Below are 22,396 nucleotides of genomic sequence, written 5' to 3' on the forward strand. Positions count from 1 at the left end.
AGTCACCCCTGGTCCTTATCTTTCTGCTGGAGGTGTCCTGGGAAGCATGAGAAGAAGCACGTATTGCTGGGTCCATGGAGTTCTTAGAGGCACAGGGGCAGAGAAAAGCTGGAAGCGTGCTCATGAGCAGAAGGCACCACCACCGGACAGCTGCAGCATCCCTGGGGCTTGGACAGTCTAGGCAGGGAGATAGCTCCCGTGGAAGGGGCGGAGCGGACTAGAGAGAGGCTACATGCAGTTTCGCCTCCTAGCCGCGTGACTCCGGGGAGGCGCTGTAGGTACTGCGCAGACTCCGCCCAGCCTCCCTGCCCCGCCTCCGTCTTAATCCCATGCTCCTCCGAGCTATTTTGGTTCCGGGACGGCGCGGAACTCCAGGTGGGGGGAAAGAGAGAGGACAGAGGGAGAGAGAGAGGAAGAGAGAGCGAGAGGGAGAGAAAAAGAGAGAGAGAGAGAGAGAGAGAGACGGAGAGAGCGAGGGAACGAGAGAAGACAGATGAGTTTCCGGATCCGGCGCGGCGGTGGTGGTGGAGGCGGCGGCGGCGGCGGCGGCGGCGGTGGCGGCAAAACTGAGGGTCCGTGTTGTGGGCTGTAGGTGGGTGAGCTGGGTGCATTCGTCGGGACACCCCGCCGCCTGGGCTCGGACCTCGGGATCTCTTCGCCGGCCCGAGACGTCACCTCCCCCCAGGCCCCGCCCGGCTACCTCTTCCTGAGACGGCGCGCACCCCCACCTTCCCATAATCCATCTCGGGAGAACCTCCCCTTTAGCTGTGCTGAACTCCCCCGCCCCCCCATTACCCCCTCTCGGTCCCCGCTCCCCCTCCCCTACCCCCGATGGCCTTCGGAGCCACCGTAGGGGCGTCGGGACCCCCCGCCGCGGTCTGCTTGGGACCGCGTCCGGGCTCCGGACCTCCTAACCCCCTCCTCCCAACAACCTGTTGTTTCTGCAGGCGACCCCGCAGCCCCCGGGAACGCCAAACTGGGCAAGATGAACCGAGCAAAGCCGACCACGGTCCGCAGGCCCAGCGCCGTGGCCAAGCCTTCTGGTGAGCGTCAGACCTTCCCCCGTCCTCCAAAAGAACCACTCAGACTCTTGGGGCCCAACTCCTCGGGGTCTCAGTTTCCCCATCTGTGAAATGGGAGTGACGGCCTGTGACGGACACCTTGGGGCAATGGAAAGCTCTCTGGGATTGGATTCTGGCACGTTGTGATCTCTTGGACAAGTCCCTGTACTCCTTGGGCCTCAGTTTTAGGGTTGGACTTGGACTTTTAAGAGCATTCTATGAATGTAAAACTTCCCACCTTATATCCACACCAAAGCACTTTGATACAATTTCCCGGAGACTTGGTGTAATTTCAAGATTAAAACTGCAAGATTAAAACTTTTTCAGCACCTGTAGAGTAGACACAGCTTTGGACTTTCAGGCAGGAAAACCTTAGGTTTTGTTTTGATTCTCTGCCTGTGACACTTAGTGATTTTTTTCACTATAGGCAGTCATCTGCCCTTTCTCAACCTCAGTTTCCTCATCTGTAAAATGGAGATAGTAGTTCCACAGTACATAATAGCATATATTTATATAATAGATTTAGCATGAGGTAGAGGTAAGGCTTTGTAAAGTGTTTTGTAAGCTTTAAAGCACTCAAAACAATTTATATTATTACATACAAATTATAGTATTTGCTGAGGCAACTTCCTAGTTTTTAAATAAAACTGAATTACATGGTGCTCATTATAAACTAGGATTTACTTAAATGTCTAGACAGGAGAAAATGAACCTCCAAAAGAAACCACCCAAGGAAAGTCCAGAGTTTCTCTGATGTCCAAAAATGTTTTGTGAAACGTTCTCAGATTGCAGTTTGAGGAGGAAGAGTGGCATAACTTCTATCAGAAGTGCACATTAATATATAGGAGAAGCATGATAAAGTGGAAGGAATACTGGACTGAGGGTTAGGAGGCATGAATTCCACTTCCAACTCACTTAATACCTGTATTACTTAATGGAAAAGCTACTTTACCTCTTGACTGTAATAAATGATTAGCTGATTTCCAAGAGACCCTCTAGCTTTTGGATTCTATAGTTTCTCTCTGTTTTTTTTCTCTCTCTGCCACAGGGCACCCTCCTCCAGGGGATTTCATTGCCTTGGGCTCAAAAGGCCAAGCTAATGAATCAAAAGCTACTGTAGCATTGCTGAAGCCAGCTCCCTCAGGTTTACCTTCTGAACGGAAGCGAGATGCTGCATCTGCTTTATCTGGAGCCTCAGCTCTGACTGGTCTCACAAAACGACCCAAGCTTTCCTCTACTCCTCCACTCAGTGCCCTGGGACGCCTAGCTGAGGCAGCTGTGGCCGAAAAACGAGCCATTTCCCCATCTATCAAGGAACCTTCTGTGGTACCAATTGAAGGTAAAATAATTTCCCCTAGACTATCTCAGGCATCATGTCATACAGATAATCAGCTCAGCAAGTTCTGAGTGTCTGCACAGTGGGACTGGAGAGATGGTGTGGGTGCTTTGGAAATATGAATTGGACTTGGAGTCAGAAGATGCCTTGATTATGAAATGAGTATAATACCCTCTTGCAGGATTGTGAAGACTGGGTAAATTGCTTAACTTCCTTAAGCATCAATTTCCTCATCCTTAAAATGAAGGGATTAGAAACTGAGGAGTAGTCAATAGAGATGGGGAAGTTAGATTTAAGAGAGATTAGCAGACCAACCAACAGTCCTGGAGAGTATGAGAGGAGATCTGCACAAGTGGAAGGATTGACGTTGGTAGATAGGAAATCCACTTTATCCTTCAAGCCTGGAAGGAAGGAAAAATGAGTGAATAAAGACTTGGGGGGGAAAGCCACACCTGCTTTACTGAGAAAATACTGCCTTCCCATGGGATGTTCCCCACTTGAGAGAAGAGGTGGTAGAAGGGATTGGGAGTTGGAAGAAATGTTTTGGAATAGCAATTATAAGGCATCTCATAGAGTGTTAAAGGGAGAAGAAAAGGATTTTTATTAAAGCATGTTGAACCCAGTCAGCACAGTTTTGTGGTTTTATCTAGATACTTTTTGGGTAGCTTTTAAGGGGAAAAGAGCATTGGATTCTGAGTCAAGACCTGACTCCTAGCTCAGGGATCCTGTTACTTTCTGTATATCTTTGTTTCTCCCTGTTGACCCTCACTTTGATAATTTGTGTCTTCATCTTATAGAGTTTTTGTAGGTAGAGCAAGTGATATAATGTATCCATGAAATGTTTCATAAACCTTACAATACTTTACAAATATATGGCATTCATTCAATTTAACAAATGTTTGTTAAGCACTTAACTATGAGCAAGTTATTAAGGATAGAGACAGAAACAAAATGATCCTTATCATTGGGGGTACAGCATACATACAAATAAGACAAGTATTCATACTTCTATCTAGATAAGTATGCATATAAATTAATTAGTAAAAGTAGAGTAAATTGAGGGGAGAGAGTGCTAAAAACTGAAAGGGATTAGAGAAGGCTTCATGGAAGAGGTGGCACATCTGGCTTGAGCCTTGAATCCCTCCAAGACTACTCTTTTGAGAGGAGAGATGTAGTTCAGTTCAGTGTTCAGGGAATCCTGTTTGGCTAGGACAAAATGTGTGAATGGGAGTACTGTGAAATAAATGTAAGTCTGCTCATCGTTGTTAAATGCCATGCTGATTATGTAATGTAAAAACAAATGAGGTAATTGGTGGGAAAATTAAAAGCATATATAGATATAATGTAATGTATTAGCTCCCTGTGTCTTTCTTCACTGCTTTCAGTGAGAAATAAGGGACAATTAGGTGGCTCAGTGACTAGAGAGCCAGGCCTGGAGACAAAGGTCTTGGTTTCAAGTGTGACCAAAGGCACTTCCTAGCTGTATGATTATGGGCAGGCCACTTAGCCCCAATTGTCTAGCCTTTGCTGCTGTTTTGCTTTGGAATTTTTCCTTAGTACCAATTCTAAGGCAGAAGTTAAGGGTTAATTTTTTTTTAGATGACTATGAGAAATACCTGCCCTATTTACAGTGCAGAGTAGTAAGGACCCAAATGAAACAATGTATAAATATGTGAAAGTGTTTTTAAGAGAATAAAGTGCTAAACAATTCTAAGTTCTTGATCATAAGGTCATTGATTTTCACTGAGGTGCTGTGAAAAGCGAATTGTGAGTTAGAATTACTCAGGAGATAGTAGTGGCCAAAGAAATATTCAGCTTTGTGCCTGTTTTTGGTTTCTCACTGTGACTTAGCACTTGATTGCTTTTGACAGTTCTGCCCACAGTCCTGCTGGATGAGATCGAAGCTTCAGAGTCAGAGGGAAATGATGATAGAATTGAGGGAGTGTTGTGTGGAGCTGTGAAGCAACTTAAAATGACTCGAGCCAAACCAGACACCACACTGTACTTGAGCCTAATGTACTTGGCGAAAATCAAGCCCAATATATTTGCCACAGAGGGAGTTATTGAGGTAAGAGACATGTGACAGAGTGTTTAATGGAGTTTAACTCATGTTCTCACTTTCATCCTCTCAGGTTCGTCCTCTAATATATTCTTTGATTAAAGTTACATTGATACATTATGGTATATTTTAATAGACATATAAAATGACAAGATATATGAGAATTCCCCTCTTTGGCCCTTAACTATCACCCTCCTCTGTTATGATATGATGGTGTTTGACCTCTGGGTGATCTCTTCCAGGCATTATGCAGCCTTCTTCGCAGGGATGCCTCCATTAACTTCAAAGCCAAAGGAAACAGCCTGGTTTCTGTGTTAGCTTGTAACCTACTAATGGCTGCATATGAAGAGGATGAGAACTGGCCTGAGATCTTTGTCAAGGTGAGCCCTTTAGGAAATGTGAAGTCATTGTTTAGGTAATGAAAGGAGTATCCAAGGTGAAGGAAAATTGATGTCCTGGTTGCTCCAGGAGGAATAATAGGCTGAATGAGCATGTTTCCTACAAGCTATCTTTCTACTTGCCTCTGAGTTACACTGTCATTTCTTTGATTTCACTAAGTATTTGTTGACTATCTCCTTAACGAGGAACCTTGGGAGATGAGTGAAGTGTGTGATATCTATCCTATAGAGCTTACATTCTTTTTGCTTGCTCTTGGTACTGTTTTTTTCTATACAGATTACTCCTAAGTCTCTGCACCTAGTCTTGAATTCTTCTGAGCTGGAGACTTACATATCACAGGCTCACAGATTTAAATAGTTGGAAGGCACCTAAGAAACTATCCAATCTAGCCTTCTCATTTTGTAGCTGAGGATTTGAGGCCCTGAGAGATTACATGACCTGTCTGTAGTCACATAAGAACCCAGATCTTCCTGTTTCCAAGTCCAGCATGCTGCTGATGTTCCAGTAGCACCTCAAACCCAGTCAGTCCAAAACAAAATTTTCTAGCTTTCCTCCAAAATTAACTCTTTAAGACCTCTTGACTTTCCTGTTTCAGTCAGTGGACAGATGTACCCATTTTTCACATATGTTTGAATCTTTGACTTTAACTTTGCTTTAGATGCTTACTAGCTATATGACCCTGGACAAATCACTTAACCTTTCATTTCCTCAGATTCCTCAGCTGTAAAATGAGGATCATAACAGTACATCCTAGGGTGGTTGTGAGGATCAAATGAGAATTTTTGTAGTGCTTAGTAAAGTGTACTGGCACATAGTAGGTATTATATATTTATTCCCTGTCCCCTTCTCATTTTTCAAATTCAGACAGTTACTAAGTTCTGTTTGTTTTACCTCTTCCATTCATCTTGCCCTAAACCTGGACCTTAATTCTATCTGCTTCAGCTGCTTTAAAAGCCTCATAATTGGTTTTTCCTTCTCTTAATCTCAGTTCAACCCTTTGTTCACACTACTTCCATATTAATACCTAGATCCAGCCCTTACTGCTAAAAAGTCCTCCAATGATTCCTTATTGCCAGTTGAACAAAGTTTGATTTCTTTAGTCTGTTATTCAAGGCCTTTCACAATCTTTATAACATCATTTAGAGAGTTGGAAAGGAGCTTAGAGACTGTCTAGTCCAACCAATACCTGAAAATGATTGCATCCCCTTTTCATCCTACCTGATAGGTCATCTGACCTCTGCTTGAAGATCTGCAGTAAAAGGGAACCCAACTTCTTTCCATGATTTTCTATTTTAAGAAAACTCTGAAACCTAGCCTCTCTACCCTTTTTTTCACTGGCCTCTTACATACACACTGTACTATAAACAAGTTGAATTTCTAGTTGCTCCTTGTACATATTTGGCATTTTTTCACCTCCTTGCATTTGCTAATACTGTTCCCTATGCCTAGAGTGCAATCTCATGTTTCCACTTATTGATATCTTAAGTGACACTTCATTTTAGGAAACCAGCTCTCATGTCCCCTTAATTTGTAATGATTGAATCCCACACAGCACTGGGTACTTATAGAATTGGAGCTGAGAGAGAGTTCAGAGGTTCTAGGAAGAAACTGAGGCCAGAAATTAAGTTTCTTATCCCAGGTCATACAAATATTAAGCTATAGAGGTTGGACTTGAACTCACATCTTCTGGCTTTATATTCTATTGTACTACACTGCTTTACTTCTCTTAGACTATTCTTATAGTTGATGCTGCTTTTTAGTTATTGTATGTTGACATTTGTCCAGTTATATATTTGAATCAGATCCCTCAGTTAGATTGTGGGTACCATAATGAGGATAGGTACTATTTCTTAATTCTCTGTATCTGTGTCTGTTTCTGTGTCAGTGTGTCCCCAACATCTAGTACAGGCCTTAGTTGGAGACTTAAGCCCTTTATTCCTGAAGCAATTAAAAGAGAAAATCAAGAAAATATTTAATGATATGGGACCAGTCATAAGTAGGTTATCTCTTTCTCTTCTTCTGTCTGCTTATTATTTTATTCTGGTCTTGCTGTTCTGTACAGGTTTACATTGAAGATTCCCTAGGGGAGCGGATCTGGGTGGACAGCCCTCACTGTAAGACATTTGTTGACAATATCCAGACAGCATTTAACACCAAGATGCCTCCCAAAAGCATGTTGTTACAAGGAGAGATGGGGCGCAGTGGAGGAGACCTTAGTGCTGGTAAGATGCCAGAAGAGACTGAGTTTGCTAAGGGTAGGAGTTAGTGGTTGTATGTAAGAGCTTCAGTACCATTTACTTGGTCTTTGAGAATCCTTAGTCCTTTATGGTTCAGTTCAGGTAGCACCTTTTCAATTCTTCCTTTCCAGTTTGCTTTCATCTCAGAATGTTCCTCACCCACTTCTCTCATGGAGCATGAAGTGTTTTCTTTCTACTCATTTTTTTATATAGGACTTTGCCTGGATCTCTCCTTTGCCACTGTCCTGGATAGCCTACTTTTTTTGTATACATGCAATCTCCCTTCTTGTCTCCCTCTAGTAGAACTTATATATATATATATTTTTAAATAACCCTTACTTTCTGTCTTGGAGTCAGTACTGTGTATTGGCTCCAAGGCAGAAGAGTGGTAAGGGCTAGGCAATGGGGATCAAGTGACTTGCCCAGGGTCACACAGCTAGGAAGTGTCTGAGGCTAGATTTGAACCTAGGTCTTCCTATCTCTAGGCCTGGCTCTCAATCCACTGAGCCACCCAGCTGCACCCTAGAATTTATATTCTTTAAGGGCAAAGCCTGTGTTATTAGCTTTGGGTCTCCACCTCATGCACTGAATTTGATGTTGTATATTTATTGTTAATTAATAAAGGCTGAATTGAGGAAAGGGGCTACTTTCTAGTGGAAGGTACTGTGTTGTAGGTGCTTCAGAATCTAAGATAAAAATAATTTGTAGCACTGGTATATCTCTCTCTCTAGGCAACAGTCCTCATCCATCCCTTACTGAAGAAGAAGACAGTCAGACTGAACTGCTGATTGCAGAGGAGAAGCTGAGCCCAGAGCAAGAGGGACAACTCATGCCCAGGTATGTGGAATATGATCACTACTGCATCCAGTGAATCTGGGATTCAGAGAGAAAAAGGGTTCAGAACAGGGGAGGGTTGACCACTGCTTCTGAGAATAGAGACCATTGCTTCCCCCGTCAGTTAAAGTGTCCTGTGCTCTTAATTGGAACGAAACAGGAAGAATTGGACTTGACCGACTTGGAATTACTTTCTCTGCTCTTCCTCAGGTATGAGGATCTTGCTGAGAGTGTGGAAGAATATGTCCTTGACATGCTTCGGGACCAGTTGAACCGTCGACAGCCTATGGACAATGTCTCCCGAAATCTCCTTCGGCTCCTGACTGCAACCTGTGGCTACAAAGAAGTGCGGCTGATGGCTGTGCAGAGGCTGGAGATGTGGCTCCAAAACCCTAAGGTGAGTAGTGTACTGGAGCAAGGGAAGGGACTCCCCTTGGAATCCACAATGTATTTCATGGACCCAGAAAGGCGATTATGTCTTTCAGTATTATCACTCATCTCTCATCCCTGCAGTTGACCAGGCCAGCCCAGGACTTGTTGATGTCTGTTTGCATGAACTGTGGCACTCATGGTTCAGAGGACATGGAGGTCATTTCCAGCCTGATAAAAATCCGACTCAAGCCCAAAGTCCTCCTCAACCACTACATGCTTTGTGTCAGGTAGGAATCTTGAGAAGAGGATGCAAGGATATAGGGCAAGAAAAAATTTGGTCCTAATATATATCCCTAATAATCATTCGCTCTGGTCTTTGGTTTTGTTTCCAGGGAACTACTAAATGCTCACAGGGATAATCTGGGCACTACTGTCAAGTTTGTGATTTTCAATGAACTTTCAAATGCACGAAACCCAAACAACATGCAGATCCTATACACTGTGCTACAGCATAGCTCAGAGCTGGCCCCAAAGGTATGAAGAAACTGTCTTCTTGGATAGCTTTCCTTCATGATTGATTCCAGACCATTTTCACATCAGGGACTAGCTGGCTTGAGGAGGAGATCCAGCTTCTGATTAGGAGTAGAATATTCAAACTGGTTAATAGACTGGCAAAGTGCAATAACTGCATGTATCAGCATCTCACACTAGGGTAATTTTCACAGCCCTGACACATGACTTTTTGTGTTATGGCCTTTTGACTTTTGGATAGTCTTTGTTAATATACTTGAAGTAATTCCTTGGGTCCATGGGTTCTTCCTGAGAATTACTTAGGAGGGCCTTAGGAAAATAATTGTTGATGATTAATGGTAGATTGACATAAAGGACTAAAGTAAAGCTCTAGTTTTACAGTAGAAGATGTTGGGTCTTATATCTGACCTCTGTCATCTTTGGCAGATGGCACAGTGTTAAGATTGTAGACCACCTGGAATCTTCCTATGTTTGACTTCCATAGACTTAACACTTAACTTTTAAAGATGCTGGATTATGTATGATCTTAACAGAATATTGTGTTTACTTTCTTTGTGAATGACTTTGGCCATAGTTCCTAGCAATGGTGTTCCAGGACCTGTTGACTAATAAAGATGATTACCTGAGGGCTTCCCGGGCTCTGCTTCGAGAGATAATCAAACAGACCAAACATGAGATTAATTTCCAGGCATTTTGCCTTGGGCTCATGCAGGAACGCAAGGAACCACAGTATTTAGAAATGGAATTCAAGGTACTTACATCTTTTCTTGGTGCCTTCTGTGTTTGGCTACTACATTCATACATTCTGATTTTTTTGGTCAGCTTCTTGGCAAGATTTGAGAAACAACCTTCTTAATTTTTCTTCTGTCCCTGGAATTCTTATGCAGATGTCTTTTATTTGGTTCATGCAATACTTTCCTTATTTTTTGATATATACCAGATAACTGGTCACTCTTTACTACTTTTTTAACTCCCCTAGTTCTAGATGAATTCCTTAATCATTCTTTGCCTTATCTTTTCATTATTTTATTTTCCGAATACATTTTCTTCATAATTGACTTTCCCATTTTCCTTTATATATGCTGAATAACTTGACAGAATCCTTTTGAAGCTCTTTTGATACGAATTTGTATTATATTTTGGTTCTAGGAGCGGTTTGTGATCCACATAACTGACCTATTGGCTGTATCGATGATGTTAGGCATAACGGCTCAAGTGAAGGAAGCTGGCATTGCATGGGATAAAGGAGAAAAGAAGAGTAAGTCTTAGAGAGCTGACTTCTTTTGGAAACAGGACAGGCAGGAATAACAGATGGTGGGAAAAATCAAGAATGGCAGTGGCAAGGGACCTAGTTGCAAGTGGCATTCAGAATCTATTAGCACATAAAGGGGTTCAGCTGATTAGTTATACTCAGAGTTGAAGCATGATGGGACCTGTTTGCAAAGAAGAACACTAAAGAGAGCATTTCTTTTTTTCCTTTTTCTACCAGTATAATTAGAGAATGTTAACATAAGCCTTTTGATTATGAATTTATGGATTCTTTTGGTGGGACGCATTTCAGGCTTGGCTTCTTTTACTGCTCCTGTTTTGGTTGTTTCTTCCTTTATGAGTACTTCAGCTGAATTTAGGAAGGGAATTGAAATGGGGTGGGTGACATCTAAATCAGTTGGCTGTTGATTAGTTATTCTAATAGAAGCTTTAAGGAGAAAACTGTTACTTGGTTATTCATAGATTTCAGTTATTTAAACTTGTTTCTATTACCTTGATCATTGGATCATAGCATTTTTGAATTTTGAAGGTCCCTTAAAGATCATCTAGGCAAGAGTTGTCCAGACTAGTTGCCTATGGTCTCAAGCTGTTGGGATGCTGAATCAGATCAAAATGCAATTGGGAAATGTTTAACAAAATTAGTAGGAATAGAGTATGATATGATGATGTTAATGTTGTGGTTTTCTAAATTGTTATGCTGTTCAAAAAGATCTCTTGCTGTTAGAGTTCGACATCACTGATCTAGTCCAACGCTTTCATTTTTATAGATGAACAAATGGAGGCCAGAAATAGTGGTTTTATGTAATTTTAATATAAGGTTAGAGATAGGTATCATTGATCTAGGAAATTCTGGTGAGGAAATTCCCTCTACCAATGTAAGTCAACACCTCTGTAATTTATAGTCTTTGGGAGTTGCCTAGAGCACTCTGGAAAGGTAAAATGACTTGCCACTAGTATGTGTCAATGTAGAACTTGAATTTGAGTCTTCTTGGCTCTGAGTCTAACTCTTTTCACTATGCTTTGTCTTAGTGTTAGGGCTCATCTTGCATGTTTGTTGTGGCAAGGAAATCACTTTAAAAGACTGATATATATTAATTTAAGGTCGCCAAGGAATTCAGCTATGTAATTCCTAAATGAAAACTCAAGTCAGCCGTCAGCCTTTTATAGAGTTTAATTACAAACAGGAGGAAGAAAGGAATTAGAGAGAGAGAGAGAGAGAGAGAGAGAGAGAGAGAAAGAGAGAAAGGGGAGAGAAGGGAATAGAGCTTAAATACCCCTTCTGTTTAGGCTGGGCCAAAAGGCCCAAGCCCTTAGATAGCTGAGGCAAAGAAAAGAGATCAGTCCCTATCACTCACGTGACCAAAATGGAGAAACAGTCTCAGGGGCCTCCACCTCCAGCTTCCTTCAGAGCAAGCTTCTCAGAGCACAGCCTCTCAGAGCACAACCTCTCCAACCAACACTCAGTCCTCAGACCCTGCTATCTTTAAGGAAACCATCCAAGTTCCCTCCCCTCAGTTCTCACATCTACCAATCACTGTCCATGTTTTCCTTGTGTCAATGGTGGCTCTAGCTTAACCCAGGACCGCCCAGAGGTCTGTGGCTTTGCACATGTCTGTTGAAGGTCATATTCTCAAATAATTAAATCTTGATCCTTTGCTACAGCCCTTCCTAAATCCTGTTACCCTGAGTAGGGTAGAGATTAGAATAATTAAATTTTGATCTATGCTGCAGCCCTTCCTAAATCCTGTTAGGACTGAGTAGGGTGGAGATTGATTCCAAGTATCTCCATTGTATCAATTCTAAAATCAATGATGACTCAAAGAAATTCCTGTTCTATGCTTAAGCATAGGTCAAAGCCCTTTCCATTGTTCAGCAAAAGGTTTCTGTTCTAAAGTAATCTTAAGAAGGGAGGAGGAGGAACCTCCCATGCCAATGGGGTTCACATTCCAATAGACTATCACTAAGAAATTTTCCAAGTATGAAATTTCCCAATGGTGAAATTTCCAACATTTATAAGTCTAAGAAATTTTAAGGTTTACATTGTGGCATTCAAGGCTTACTTAATTCACATTCAGTAACTACAGCTTTATTTCAAACCAACATCTTGACTTGATGTAGAGCTACTAGCTTCATGAAACTGTACCCCTTTGTGTTTTTACTTAATGTTTTTGTTCTTCCCTGATTTCTCTGTTGGACTTTGTAATGATTTTCCACAGTTAGACCTCATAGAGCAATTGGTTTGTATCTCCTCTATGCAAGTTTTACATAGTATGTTGCTCTATATTTATTGTGTGCTTGCAGTATATAACTTACTAGACTAAACTCCATGAGAGTATTAGCTGTTTTATTTAAACTTCAACTATCTTCCAGGGCTTCACAGTGTCTTGCTCACTGTCACTTAGTGAAGTTTACTAAATTAAATTAAATAGCCACACATTGCAATCTCCCCTTTAAGCTACCACAAAGTTACATATGATTGTTTGTTTGTTTTCCAGATCTAGAAGTTTTACGATCATTCCAGAACCAGATAGCTGCAATTCAGCGTGATGCTGTTTGGTGGCTCCACACTGTTGTCCCCTCTATCAGCAAACTGGCTCCCAAAGACTATGTACATTGGTATGAGTCTGATGGTTTTCTGTTAAAACCACCTTTGGAAAGCAAAAGCAACTACTTTCCCTTTGCTGTTTTTTCCAAATATTGTGTCATCTCATCAGCACTTTGAGCCAGATGATGGGATTCAAATTAGAGGAGCAGGAGTTTGACCATTCACAGAACCTTTCCATTGATTCTTTGTATTTAGGAGCTACTAGTGATAATAAAGTTAAATGATCTCATTACCCTAAATGAGAATCACCTTTATCACTGGGAGGCTCTTACAGCTCATTCTTTTTCCAGGGGCAGGAGGGAATATTCTGTGTCTTATTTGAAATTATATTTATATGACCCTGATACATCAGATGAAACTTAGATATCATTTAATAGTCAATACTTGGAAACTTCTATTTAGTCTGCATTGTGTGAGTGATACTGTTAAGGGTTCAACCATGAGAAGCTCCAGAGCTTCAATCCTGCCCTTGAGGAGATACCTGTTAAAAAAAAAAAAAAGCTTCTTGGTAAGCTGAGAACAGTCTCCAGAAATTCCCATAATAGAGCTCTTCATTCTATTTGGGGATCTATGATTTCATTGTATAAAGGCTCCAGGTGATGAAACGTCCCTGGTGTAGCTGGTGTCTTAGTGAATAGAGAACTAGACCTGGAGTCACAAAGAATTGAATTAAAATCTTGCCTTAGACACTTAACTGTGGGGCCCTGGGCAACTCCAGTTACATCTTTCAGCCTCAGTTTCTTCATCTGTGAAGTGAGATAATAATTGCACTTATTTACCAGGGTTGTTGTGAGGATTAAATCTTATCTTATCCTATCTTAAAAGTGCTGCATAAATGTTAATTTCCTAGTATCATCAATGAAGGTCAGCAACTACTCTGCAATTTATAGCCTCAGAGAATTGCTCGAGACACTGAGAAGATAAATGACTTGTTCAGGGATATATAGCTAGGATGTGCCAGAAGTGGGCGTTGGGTCTAGGGTCTTCAAGACTCCTCAGCCAGCTGTCTACCAATGCCTTGTTAGTAGAGCTCTTAAAACTTTGGGAATGGCCTACAACAGTAGTTTCTTATATGTTGAATTCCTTTATTCTTCTGTGCAGCCTCCATAAAGTGCTCTTTACAGAACAGCCAGAGACCTACTACAAATGGGATAATTGGCCTCCAGAAAGTGACCGAAAGTAAGTCTGTTTCCCACTTTCCAGCTTGGGACATTCTGTGGGGTGGCTGTAGAATGTGGATTTCATTTAGAACTGCTTGATGCTAACTAGAATTCCAGTCTTGACTTATCTTGGCTCCTTTTTTTTATTTTTAAGTTTATAATATTTTATTTTTCTGGTTACATGTAAAAACAATTTTTAACTTTTAAAAAAATTTTGAGTTTCAAATTCTTTCCTCCTTCTTCTCCTTTCTTGGAAGTCAAGCAATTAGATATAGATTATACATTTGCAGTCATACAAAACATAGTTCCATGTCAGCCATATTGCAAAAGAAAAAAATTCCGTATTAGCCATGTTGCAAAAGAAAAGACAGATTTTAAAAACCCTAAGAAAAATAAAAAGTGATCTGTGTTCAGACTTCAATTCTTTCTCTGGAGCTGGATAGCATTTTTCATCATAAGCCTTTCAGAATTATCTTAGATCATTATATTGCTAAGAATAGACAATCCTTCACAATTGATCATATAGTATTGTTATTACTGTGTACGCTGTTCTCTTGTTTCACTCGCTTCATTTTGTATCAAGTCATGTAAGTCTTTCTAGATTTTTCTGAAAGCATCTATGCTTGTCATTATGCTTGTCCTTTCCCTTTTAAAAAAATCTCTTTGGCATATAGACCTAGTAGTGGTATTTCTGGGTCAAAGGTTATGCATGATTCTAAATTGCTCTCCATTATGGTTGCATCAGTCCATTACTCCACCATCATTTCTTTAGTATCCTAATTTTCCAACATCCCCTCTCACATTTGTCACTTTTCTTTTCTGTCATACTAGCCAATCTAAGGAGATACCTCACAGTTATTTTAATTTGCATTTCTTTAATCAGTAGTGTTTTGGAGCATTTTTCAAATGATTATAGAGGTAGTTTTGATTTCTTTTATCTGAAGAGTGCCTGTTCATATTCTTTGACATTTTCAGATGGAGAATGACTCGTATTCTTATGTTTGACTCAATTCTTTGTATATTTGGGAAATGAGACCTTTATCAGAGAAACTTGCTATAAAAATTTTTTTCACAGTTATAGTTACTATATATTTCCTTGCATGTTTTTCCCCCCTTTTATTCTTCTTTCTCTCCTTTCACCCTGTGTCTCCTCAAAAGTGTTTTGAATTTTTGTACATCTTTTTTCATTTGGCCAATTCTGTTTTTTTAAAGGAGTTCTTCAGTGGATTCTTGTGCCTCCTTTACTATTTGGATTTTTTTTTAACAAATAGGATTAATTGACATGATCAGGGTCACAGTGTCTAAAGCAGGTGTTCCTGAACTCTTATCTACTGCATCATCTAGCTATCCTTGGACTAATCTGTTTTTTAAAGTGTTACTTTCTTAAGTGTTTTTTTTTGTGCTTTCTTTACCAAGTAATTGATTATTTTTTCATGATTTTTTTGCATCACTGTAATTTCTTTTCCCAGGTTTTCTTCTACTTCTCTTATTTGATTTTTTAAATCCTTTTTGAGCTTTTCCAAAAATTCTTTTTGGGCCAGAGACAAACTCACATTTTTCTTTGAGGATCTGACTATAAAAGTTTTGACTTTGTTGCCTTCTGAGTCTGAGTTTGATTTGCCCTGTCTTCATACTAACTTTATATGGTCAGGTTATTATTTTGTGTTTGTTTTTTCTGACCTGTTTCTTTGCCTTAATGTGGTGTTAAAGCTGGGCTATACTCCTGGACTAGAGGGGGCACTATCCAAAACTTCATTTTTTTCATGTTGCTATTTTCACAGCTAGTTCTAGAAGTCTGTCAGTTTTCATTTCTTCCAAGGTGGTTTGACCTAAGGAGAGGTGTGCTTACTATTTGCTTGGCTTGTGCTCTGGTCTATGTGTAGCCATGAGCACTTTTTTCCACTTTGAAACTATGACCAGGGTCTCCTCTCTCTTGTGGTCTCACAGTGTAGTGTGCTAGTGCTTTTCTCCACCTTGAGACTGTGACCCAGAACCAAGCATGGGCAGTGCAACAGAGTATTGCACCCAACCCCAGCAGAGGGGCCCTTGTAATCTCCTTCTGACCAGTTGTCCGACCCCCTTACAGTCTGTGGGCTGAGAGCTCCAGAAGCCGCTGCTGCTGATTCAGTTGCCATGAAAGCCTGCCGCTGGCTTGCCGGGGTGCTGCCTGCGCTGGACTGTGCTCCACTCTCACCCCAGTGAGACAGACCTTTCCTGCTGGCCTTCTAAGTTGTCTTGGGATGGAGAATGGTCTCACCCTGTCTTTTCGTTGGTTCTGTTGTTCCACAATTAATTTTGAAGTGTTATTTTTAAGTTGTTTGGAGGTGGATTTGGGAGAGCTCATCGAGTTTCTGCCTTTACTCTGCCCTCTCAGCTCAGCCTGATCCCCCCATCCCCCCATTTTTTAAAAAGTTTTTTTTTTTGCACTTAATAAGCACTTATTCTCTCCCTCTGTCATACCCTTCACCCCCATCCCTTGGAAAAAAGGGAAAAAAAAGCCTATAACCCTCCTAACAAATATGCTTAGTCAAATGAACAAATTCCCATAGTGGCCCTATTAAAAAAATGTATACCTTGTACTGATGGCATCCTAGGGTTTGGGGGGAGGGGTTCCCCAAATGGAGATTGTTGAAGTTGCTCTAGCCATATAGTTTGGAAATTATACCAGAACATAAATGACCTCTCTCTTCTACAATTCCAGTTTCTTTCTTCGCCTCTGCTCAGAGGTTCCCATCTTGGAGGACACACTGATGCGAATCCTAGTGATTGGACTGTCTAGAGAGCTCCCTCTGGGCCCTGCTGATGCCATGGAGCTTGCTGACCACTTGGTAAAGCGAGCTGCAGCTGTGCAGGCAGATGGTAAGTTCTGTTGAGGCTATCACAAAACTTCTTTGATTTGTTGACAAAACCTGCCTCCCCACTATGACTCTTGTTTTTAACCCCAGTTTTATAGTCCTTCTAGACTTTGGTCTAAAGCACAGTAATTCTGTGATTTTTTTACTTGCCTTGTTTGAGATAGATCAGGCAAATGACCAAGACCTTTATTAACTCCCCTCCTCTTTTGCAAGGAAGTTCTTAACCTGTGGATATTGTTTAATTGCCACACCTTGCAGACCCATATTTTAGGACTGTTGGCAAACCATTGAAGGATTTTTGAGGCACTCCTGATTGTTATATACATTTGAACAGATTACTCTTTTTTTTTTCTCCTTAGATGTGGAAGTCTTAAGGGTAGAGAGGATCCAGTTGATTGATGCTGTTTTGAACCTGTGCACCTACCATCATCCAGAGAATATCCAGCTCCCTCCTGGGTAAGTTCAGAGGTCAACCTTGAAGCCAACCATTTTTCTTTTCTTTTTTTAAAATTTTATTTAATTAGTCAATTTAGAACATTATTCCTTGGTTACAAGAGTCATATTCTTTCTCTTCCCTCCCCCCACCCCTTCCCATAGCCAATGCACAATTCCACTGAGTTTTACAAGTATAATTGATCAAGACCTATTTCCATATTATTAATAATTGCACTAGGGTGGTCATTTAGAGTCTACATCCCCAATCCTATCCCCCTCGACCAATGTAATCAAGCAATTGTTTTTCTTTTGTGTTTCTACTTCCACAGTTCTTCCTCTGAATGTGGATAGTGTTTTTTCTCGTAGATTCCTCCAAGTTGTTCGGGATCACTGCATTGCCACTAATGGAGAAGTCCATTACATTTGATTGTGCCACAGTGTATCAGTCTCTGTGTACAATGTTCTCCTGGTTCTGCTCCTTTCACTCTGCATCAATTCCTGGATGTCATTCCAGTTTACATGGAATTCCTCCAGTTCATTCTTTCTTTGAGCACAATAGTATTACATCACCAACAGATACCACAATTTGTTCAGCTATTCCCCAATTGAAGGGCATCCCCTCATTTTCCAATTTTTTGCCACCACAAAGAGTGCATTTATGAATATTCTTGTATATGTCTTTTCCCTTATTATCTCTTTGGGATACAAACCCAGCAGTGCTATGGCTGGATCAAAGGGCAGACAGTCTTTTAGCACCCTTTGGGCATAGTTCCAAATTGCCCTCCAGATTTCTGGGATCAATTCACAACTCTACCAGCAATGCATTCATGTCCCAATTTTTCCACATCCCCTCCAACATTCATTACTTTCTTTTGCTTTCATGTTATCCAATCTGCTAGGTGTGAGGTGGTACCTCAGAGTTGTTTTGATTTGCATTTCTCTGATTATAAGAGATTTAGAACACTTTTTCATGTGCTTATTAATAGTTTTTATTTATCTGAAAATTGCCTATTCATGTCCCTTTCCCATTTATCAATTGGGGAATGGCTTGATTTTTTTGTACAATTTGATTTAACTCTTTATAATAAATTTGAGTAATTAGACCTTTGTCAGAGGTTTTTGTTATAAAGATTTTTCCCCAATTTGCTGCTTCCCTTCTAATTTTGGTTGCATTGATTTTGTTTGTATAAAACCTTTTTAATTTAATGTAATCAAAATTATTTATTTTACATTTTGTAATTTTTTTTCCAACTCTTGCTTGGTCTTAAAATCTTTCCTTTCCCAAAGATCTGACAAGTATACTATAACCTGTTCACCTAATTTGCTTAGTTTCCTTCTTTATATTCAAGTCATTCACCCATTCTGAATTTATCTTGGTGTAGGGTGTGAGATGTTGATCCAACCCCAGTCTCTCCCACACTGTCTTCCAATTTTCCCAGCAGTTTTTATCAAATGGTGGATTTTTGTCCCAAAAGCTGGGATCTTTGGGTTTATCATAGACTATCTTGCTGAGGTCACTTACCCCAAGTCTATTCCACTGATCATTCTTTCTCTTAGCCAGTACCATATTGTTTTGATGTCCACTGCTTTATAGTATACTTTGAGATCTGGTACTATTAGGCCACCTTCCTTCATATTTTTTTTTCATGATTTCCCTGGATATCCTTGATCTTTTGTTCTTCCAAATGAACTTTGTTATGTTTTTTTCTAATTCATTAAAAAAGTTTTTTGGTAGTTTGATGGGTATGGCACGGAATAAGTAAATTAATTTGGGTAGGATTGTCATTTTTATTATGTTAGCTTGTCCTACCCATGAGCAATTAATGTTTTTCCACTTATTTAGATCTAGTTTCAATTGTGTGGAGAGTGTTTTGTAGTTGTGTTCATATAGTTCCTGTTTTTGTCTTCTTGGCAGATAGATTCCTAAGTCTTTTATACTGTCTAGGGTGGTTTTAAATGGAATTTCTCTTTCTAACTTGCTGCTGAGATGTGTTGGAAATATATAGAAATATTGATGACTTATGTGGGTTTATTTTGTATCCTGCAACTTTGCTAAAGTTGTTGGTTATTTTCACTAGCTTTTTGGTGGATTCTCTAGGATTCTTTAAGTAGACCATGATATCATCCGTAAAGAGAGATAGCTTGGTCTCTTCGTTGCCAATTTTAATACCTTCAATTTCTTTTTTCTATTTGCTACTGCTAGTGTTTCTAGTACAATGTTAAATAATAGAGGTGATAATGCGCATCCTTATTTCACTCTTGATCTTATTGGGAAGGCTTCTAATTTATCCCCATTGCAGATTATATTTTCTGATAGTTTAGATATATTTTGATTATCATTTTTAGGAAAGGCCCTTCTCTTCCTATACTTTCTAGTATTGAAAAATAGGATTGGGTATTGTCTTTTGTCAAAGGCTTTTTCTGCATCTGTTGAGATAATCATATGATTTTTGTTGATTTGCTTGTTGATATGGTCAATTATGTGGATGGGTTTCCTAATATTAAACCATCCTTGCATTCCTGGTATAAATCCCACCTGAAAGTCAACCAGTTTCTGGGTAGAATATGCCTCCCTTTCTAGACTATATTTGGCACAAATAGAGAAGGCCTGGAGAAGGGGAATCCTGAATTCAAATCTGGCCTCAGATACCTTGTAGTTAGATGACCTTAGGCAAATCATTTAATCCTAGTTGCCTAGACTTTCTCGCTCTTCTGCCTTAAAACTGATAAGTTTAAAACTGATTGTAAAACAGAAGGTTACGGTTTTAAAAAAGAAAATGGAATATGAGATTATAGATGAACCATGACTTTCTTTTTTTTGCAGAAGTAGAAGTACCTTTGTGCTTCTTTGTATTTATTTTGGATTTATATCCTGTTGTACATGTTTCTCCCTTAGAAATGGACCCAGGATAAAAGATGGAATAATTCCTTGAGTGCAGGAAGTATTTCATTTTTGTCTTTGTGTCCTCAGTACCTAGCAATAGCACATAATAGGTGCTACGGGCTGCTTGTTACTCAACTAATGGTTAGATTGAATAGTCTTTGATTTTATTCCATGTTGTGTTTCTTTAGGCAAATTGCTTAATCTCTCTGCTTCAGTCTTCTCATATATATATCTAAAATGATAATAATTCTTTTAGACCCCTCTTCAAAGGAAAATACCTAGAGATAGCCTGACTTGACTTTATTCAGTAATTCAAATGGACAATTTTGTGCTTGTTTTTTCCTTATTAGCTTTTGAAGAATAATTTTGCACAAATCTTGTATTTGCCTCAAAAGCTATCAAAATATGCCTGAAGTTATATTTATGGCTTTCAACAGCATATGAACCTTCTGAAATTTGTAGTGAATTTTGATGAAATTTGGTAAATAGGAAAAGGGTAAAAATTAAATTGTGTGAAGTACATAGCTCTGAAATATGTGAACACATTTTGCAAATAATGAATTTGCAATATGAATATACAAGATTCTCTGTAGCAATATCTGAATTACTTCATTCTAAAATCACTCTCTGGTTCAGATTCCAGCATCAGGCCCTTGGGACATTGGTAGTTTTGTATTCAAGGTCACAGATTGCCTTTGGACTGTGCTTATTTAACTTATTTAACAAACAAAACAAAAAACTCTTACATTCTGTCTTAGAATCAGTACTAAGTATTGATTATAAGGGAGAAGAATGGTAAGGGTTAGGCAATGGGGGTTAAGTGACTTGTCCAGGGTTATATAGCTAGGAAGCGTCTGAAGTCACATCTGAACACTTCAGACTTGGCACTGTATCCACTGTACTACCTAATTGCCACCACCCCCTACCCCATCCCCACATGCTTACTTTTGTATTTGTTTTCAGAGTAGCTATCCTCTGATTGCCACTCTCCACTGTTATTTCAGGTACAAGCCTCCAAATCTTGCTATTTCAACCCTCTACTGGAAGGCATGGCCTCTTTTGCTAGTGGTAGCTGCATTTAATCCTGAAAATATTGGTAAATATACTTATTACTTGTTATGGTGCTTCTCAGAATGTTAAGGGATTAGTGTTAGCTTCATAGAATGTGGACTACAGTCTAACTTCAGGGGAATTATCTACTGGAGATGAGGAGCAGGTGAAAAATCTAAACCAAGTAATGTCTATATGGAAACCTCACCCTTCTACCACAGTATTCACAAGTGCCTATTAGCTGGTTTTATGAATATTATTATTGCAAACAACCTGGTCTAATATTTCAACTGTCTGCTCTTTGATGCTGTGTGTTTATCCTTTAGGTTTGGCAGCTTGGGAAGAGTACCCTACTCTTAAGATGCTCATGGAAATGGTGATGACAAAGTAAGAAATCTAATTTCCCTTTTAAACTTCACTATAGATCAGAATGAACATTTTTTGCATATCATGGCTCCTCTTGGAAGTCTGGTGAAACTTGTGGACCTCTTCTGAGAATAATATTTTAAAATGCATAAAATACATTGAATTACAATGGAACCTGATTATGTTGAAATACAGTTATCAAACAATTTAAAAATTTTCACTGGGCTCCAGGTTAAAAAAACCATGTCTTAGATCCTGAATTTTCAAGTTCAGAAGTCCTGTTTGTACTCCATTCTCCTTTCCCTCAATGTGGTATTGATTATGGAGAAAGGCACACATAGGAGATTACTGAAGTGCTATTGAATGACATTTACTGGGCCAGAATAAGGAGACAAAAATCCCCTTCAGTAGTGGTAATGATAATAGTAAGCTTTTTGAAGTTCAACTCTATGGTTGAACAATCTTAGAAAAGCGTTAGCTTTTGTCAGTGTTTTTGATAGTTCCATTGGGGCTTTCATGATGACAGCTCAAGCTGTGTGCCAAGTAAGTGATATCATTATGAGTTTTGACCCTTTTTGACCTTCAGTTCTGTCTAATGGGACTTAGCATTTGACATAGGGCATGATAACAAGTTCCTTCTTATTTGGTCCCTAGTAATTATTCGTATCCTCCTTGCACCCTGACGGATGAGGAAACCCGGACTGAGATGATTAATCGAGAGCTCCAGATTTCCCAGCGGGAGAAGCAGGAAATCCTGGCATTCGAGGGACATCTAGCAGCTGCATCTACCAAGCAAACAATCACTGAGAGCAGCAGCCTCCTCTTGTCTCAGCTTACCAGCTTGGATCCCCAGTAAGATATTCTGCCTAGGGCTGTTTTTCTCAGTCTTCATAGCAAATCCTTCACCTCTTACCTTTCCCCTACACTGTCCTTTCTTCTAACA

The 22,396-nt window shown here is 39.9% G+C and overlaps 1 protein-coding gene across 3 annotated transcripts in view; it reads left to right on the forward strand.

Annotated features, from left to right (window-relative positions):
* Positions 1-312: 312 nt before the first annotated feature.
* The window catches only part of INTS1 (integrator complex subunit 1), a 60,141-nt gene continuing 38,057 nt past the window's right edge, over positions 313-22,396 (forward strand). For 2 of the 3 annotated variants that reach the window (XM_016423911.2, XM_007498319.2), the window contains exons 1-19: positions 313-572; positions 948-1,043; positions 2,110-2,400; positions 4,269-4,465; positions 4,699-4,836; positions 6,918-7,077; positions 7,824-7,929; positions 8,137-8,323; positions 8,440-8,585; positions 8,691-8,832; positions 9,404-9,580; positions 9,979-10,087; positions 12,594-12,714; positions 13,805-13,882; positions 16,565-16,722; positions 17,078-17,174; positions 21,042-21,133; positions 21,414-21,474; positions 22,108-22,305. In XM_016423911.2, the coding sequence (XP_016279397.2) occupies positions 494-572; positions 948-1,043; positions 2,110-2,400; positions 4,269-4,465; positions 4,699-4,836; positions 6,918-7,077; positions 7,824-7,929; positions 8,137-8,323; positions 8,440-8,585; positions 8,691-8,832; positions 9,404-9,580; positions 9,979-10,087; positions 12,594-12,714; positions 13,805-13,882; positions 16,565-16,722; positions 17,078-17,174; positions 21,042-21,133; positions 21,414-21,474; positions 22,108-22,305 (2,633 nt within the window). In that variant the 5' untranslated portion in view covers positions 313-493. Of the gene's footprint in view, positions 593-947; positions 1,044-2,109; positions 2,401-4,268; positions 4,466-4,698; positions 4,837-6,917; positions 7,078-7,823; positions 7,930-8,136; positions 8,324-8,439; positions 8,586-8,690; positions 8,833-9,403; positions 9,581-9,978; positions 10,088-12,593; positions 12,715-13,804; positions 13,883-16,564; positions 16,723-17,077; positions 17,175-21,041; positions 21,134-21,413; positions 21,475-22,107; positions 22,306-22,396 lie in introns of all 3 variants that reach the window. The other variant, XM_016423913.2, reaches the window with a different exon arrangement.

The sequence above is a fragment of the Monodelphis domestica genome, chromosome 7 (genome assembly GCF_027887165.1).
Source record: "Monodelphis domestica isolate mMonDom1 chromosome 7, mMonDom1.pri, whole genome shotgun sequence".
NCBI lineage: Eukaryota > Metazoa > Chordata > Mammalia > Didelphimorphia > Didelphidae > Monodelphis > Monodelphis domestica.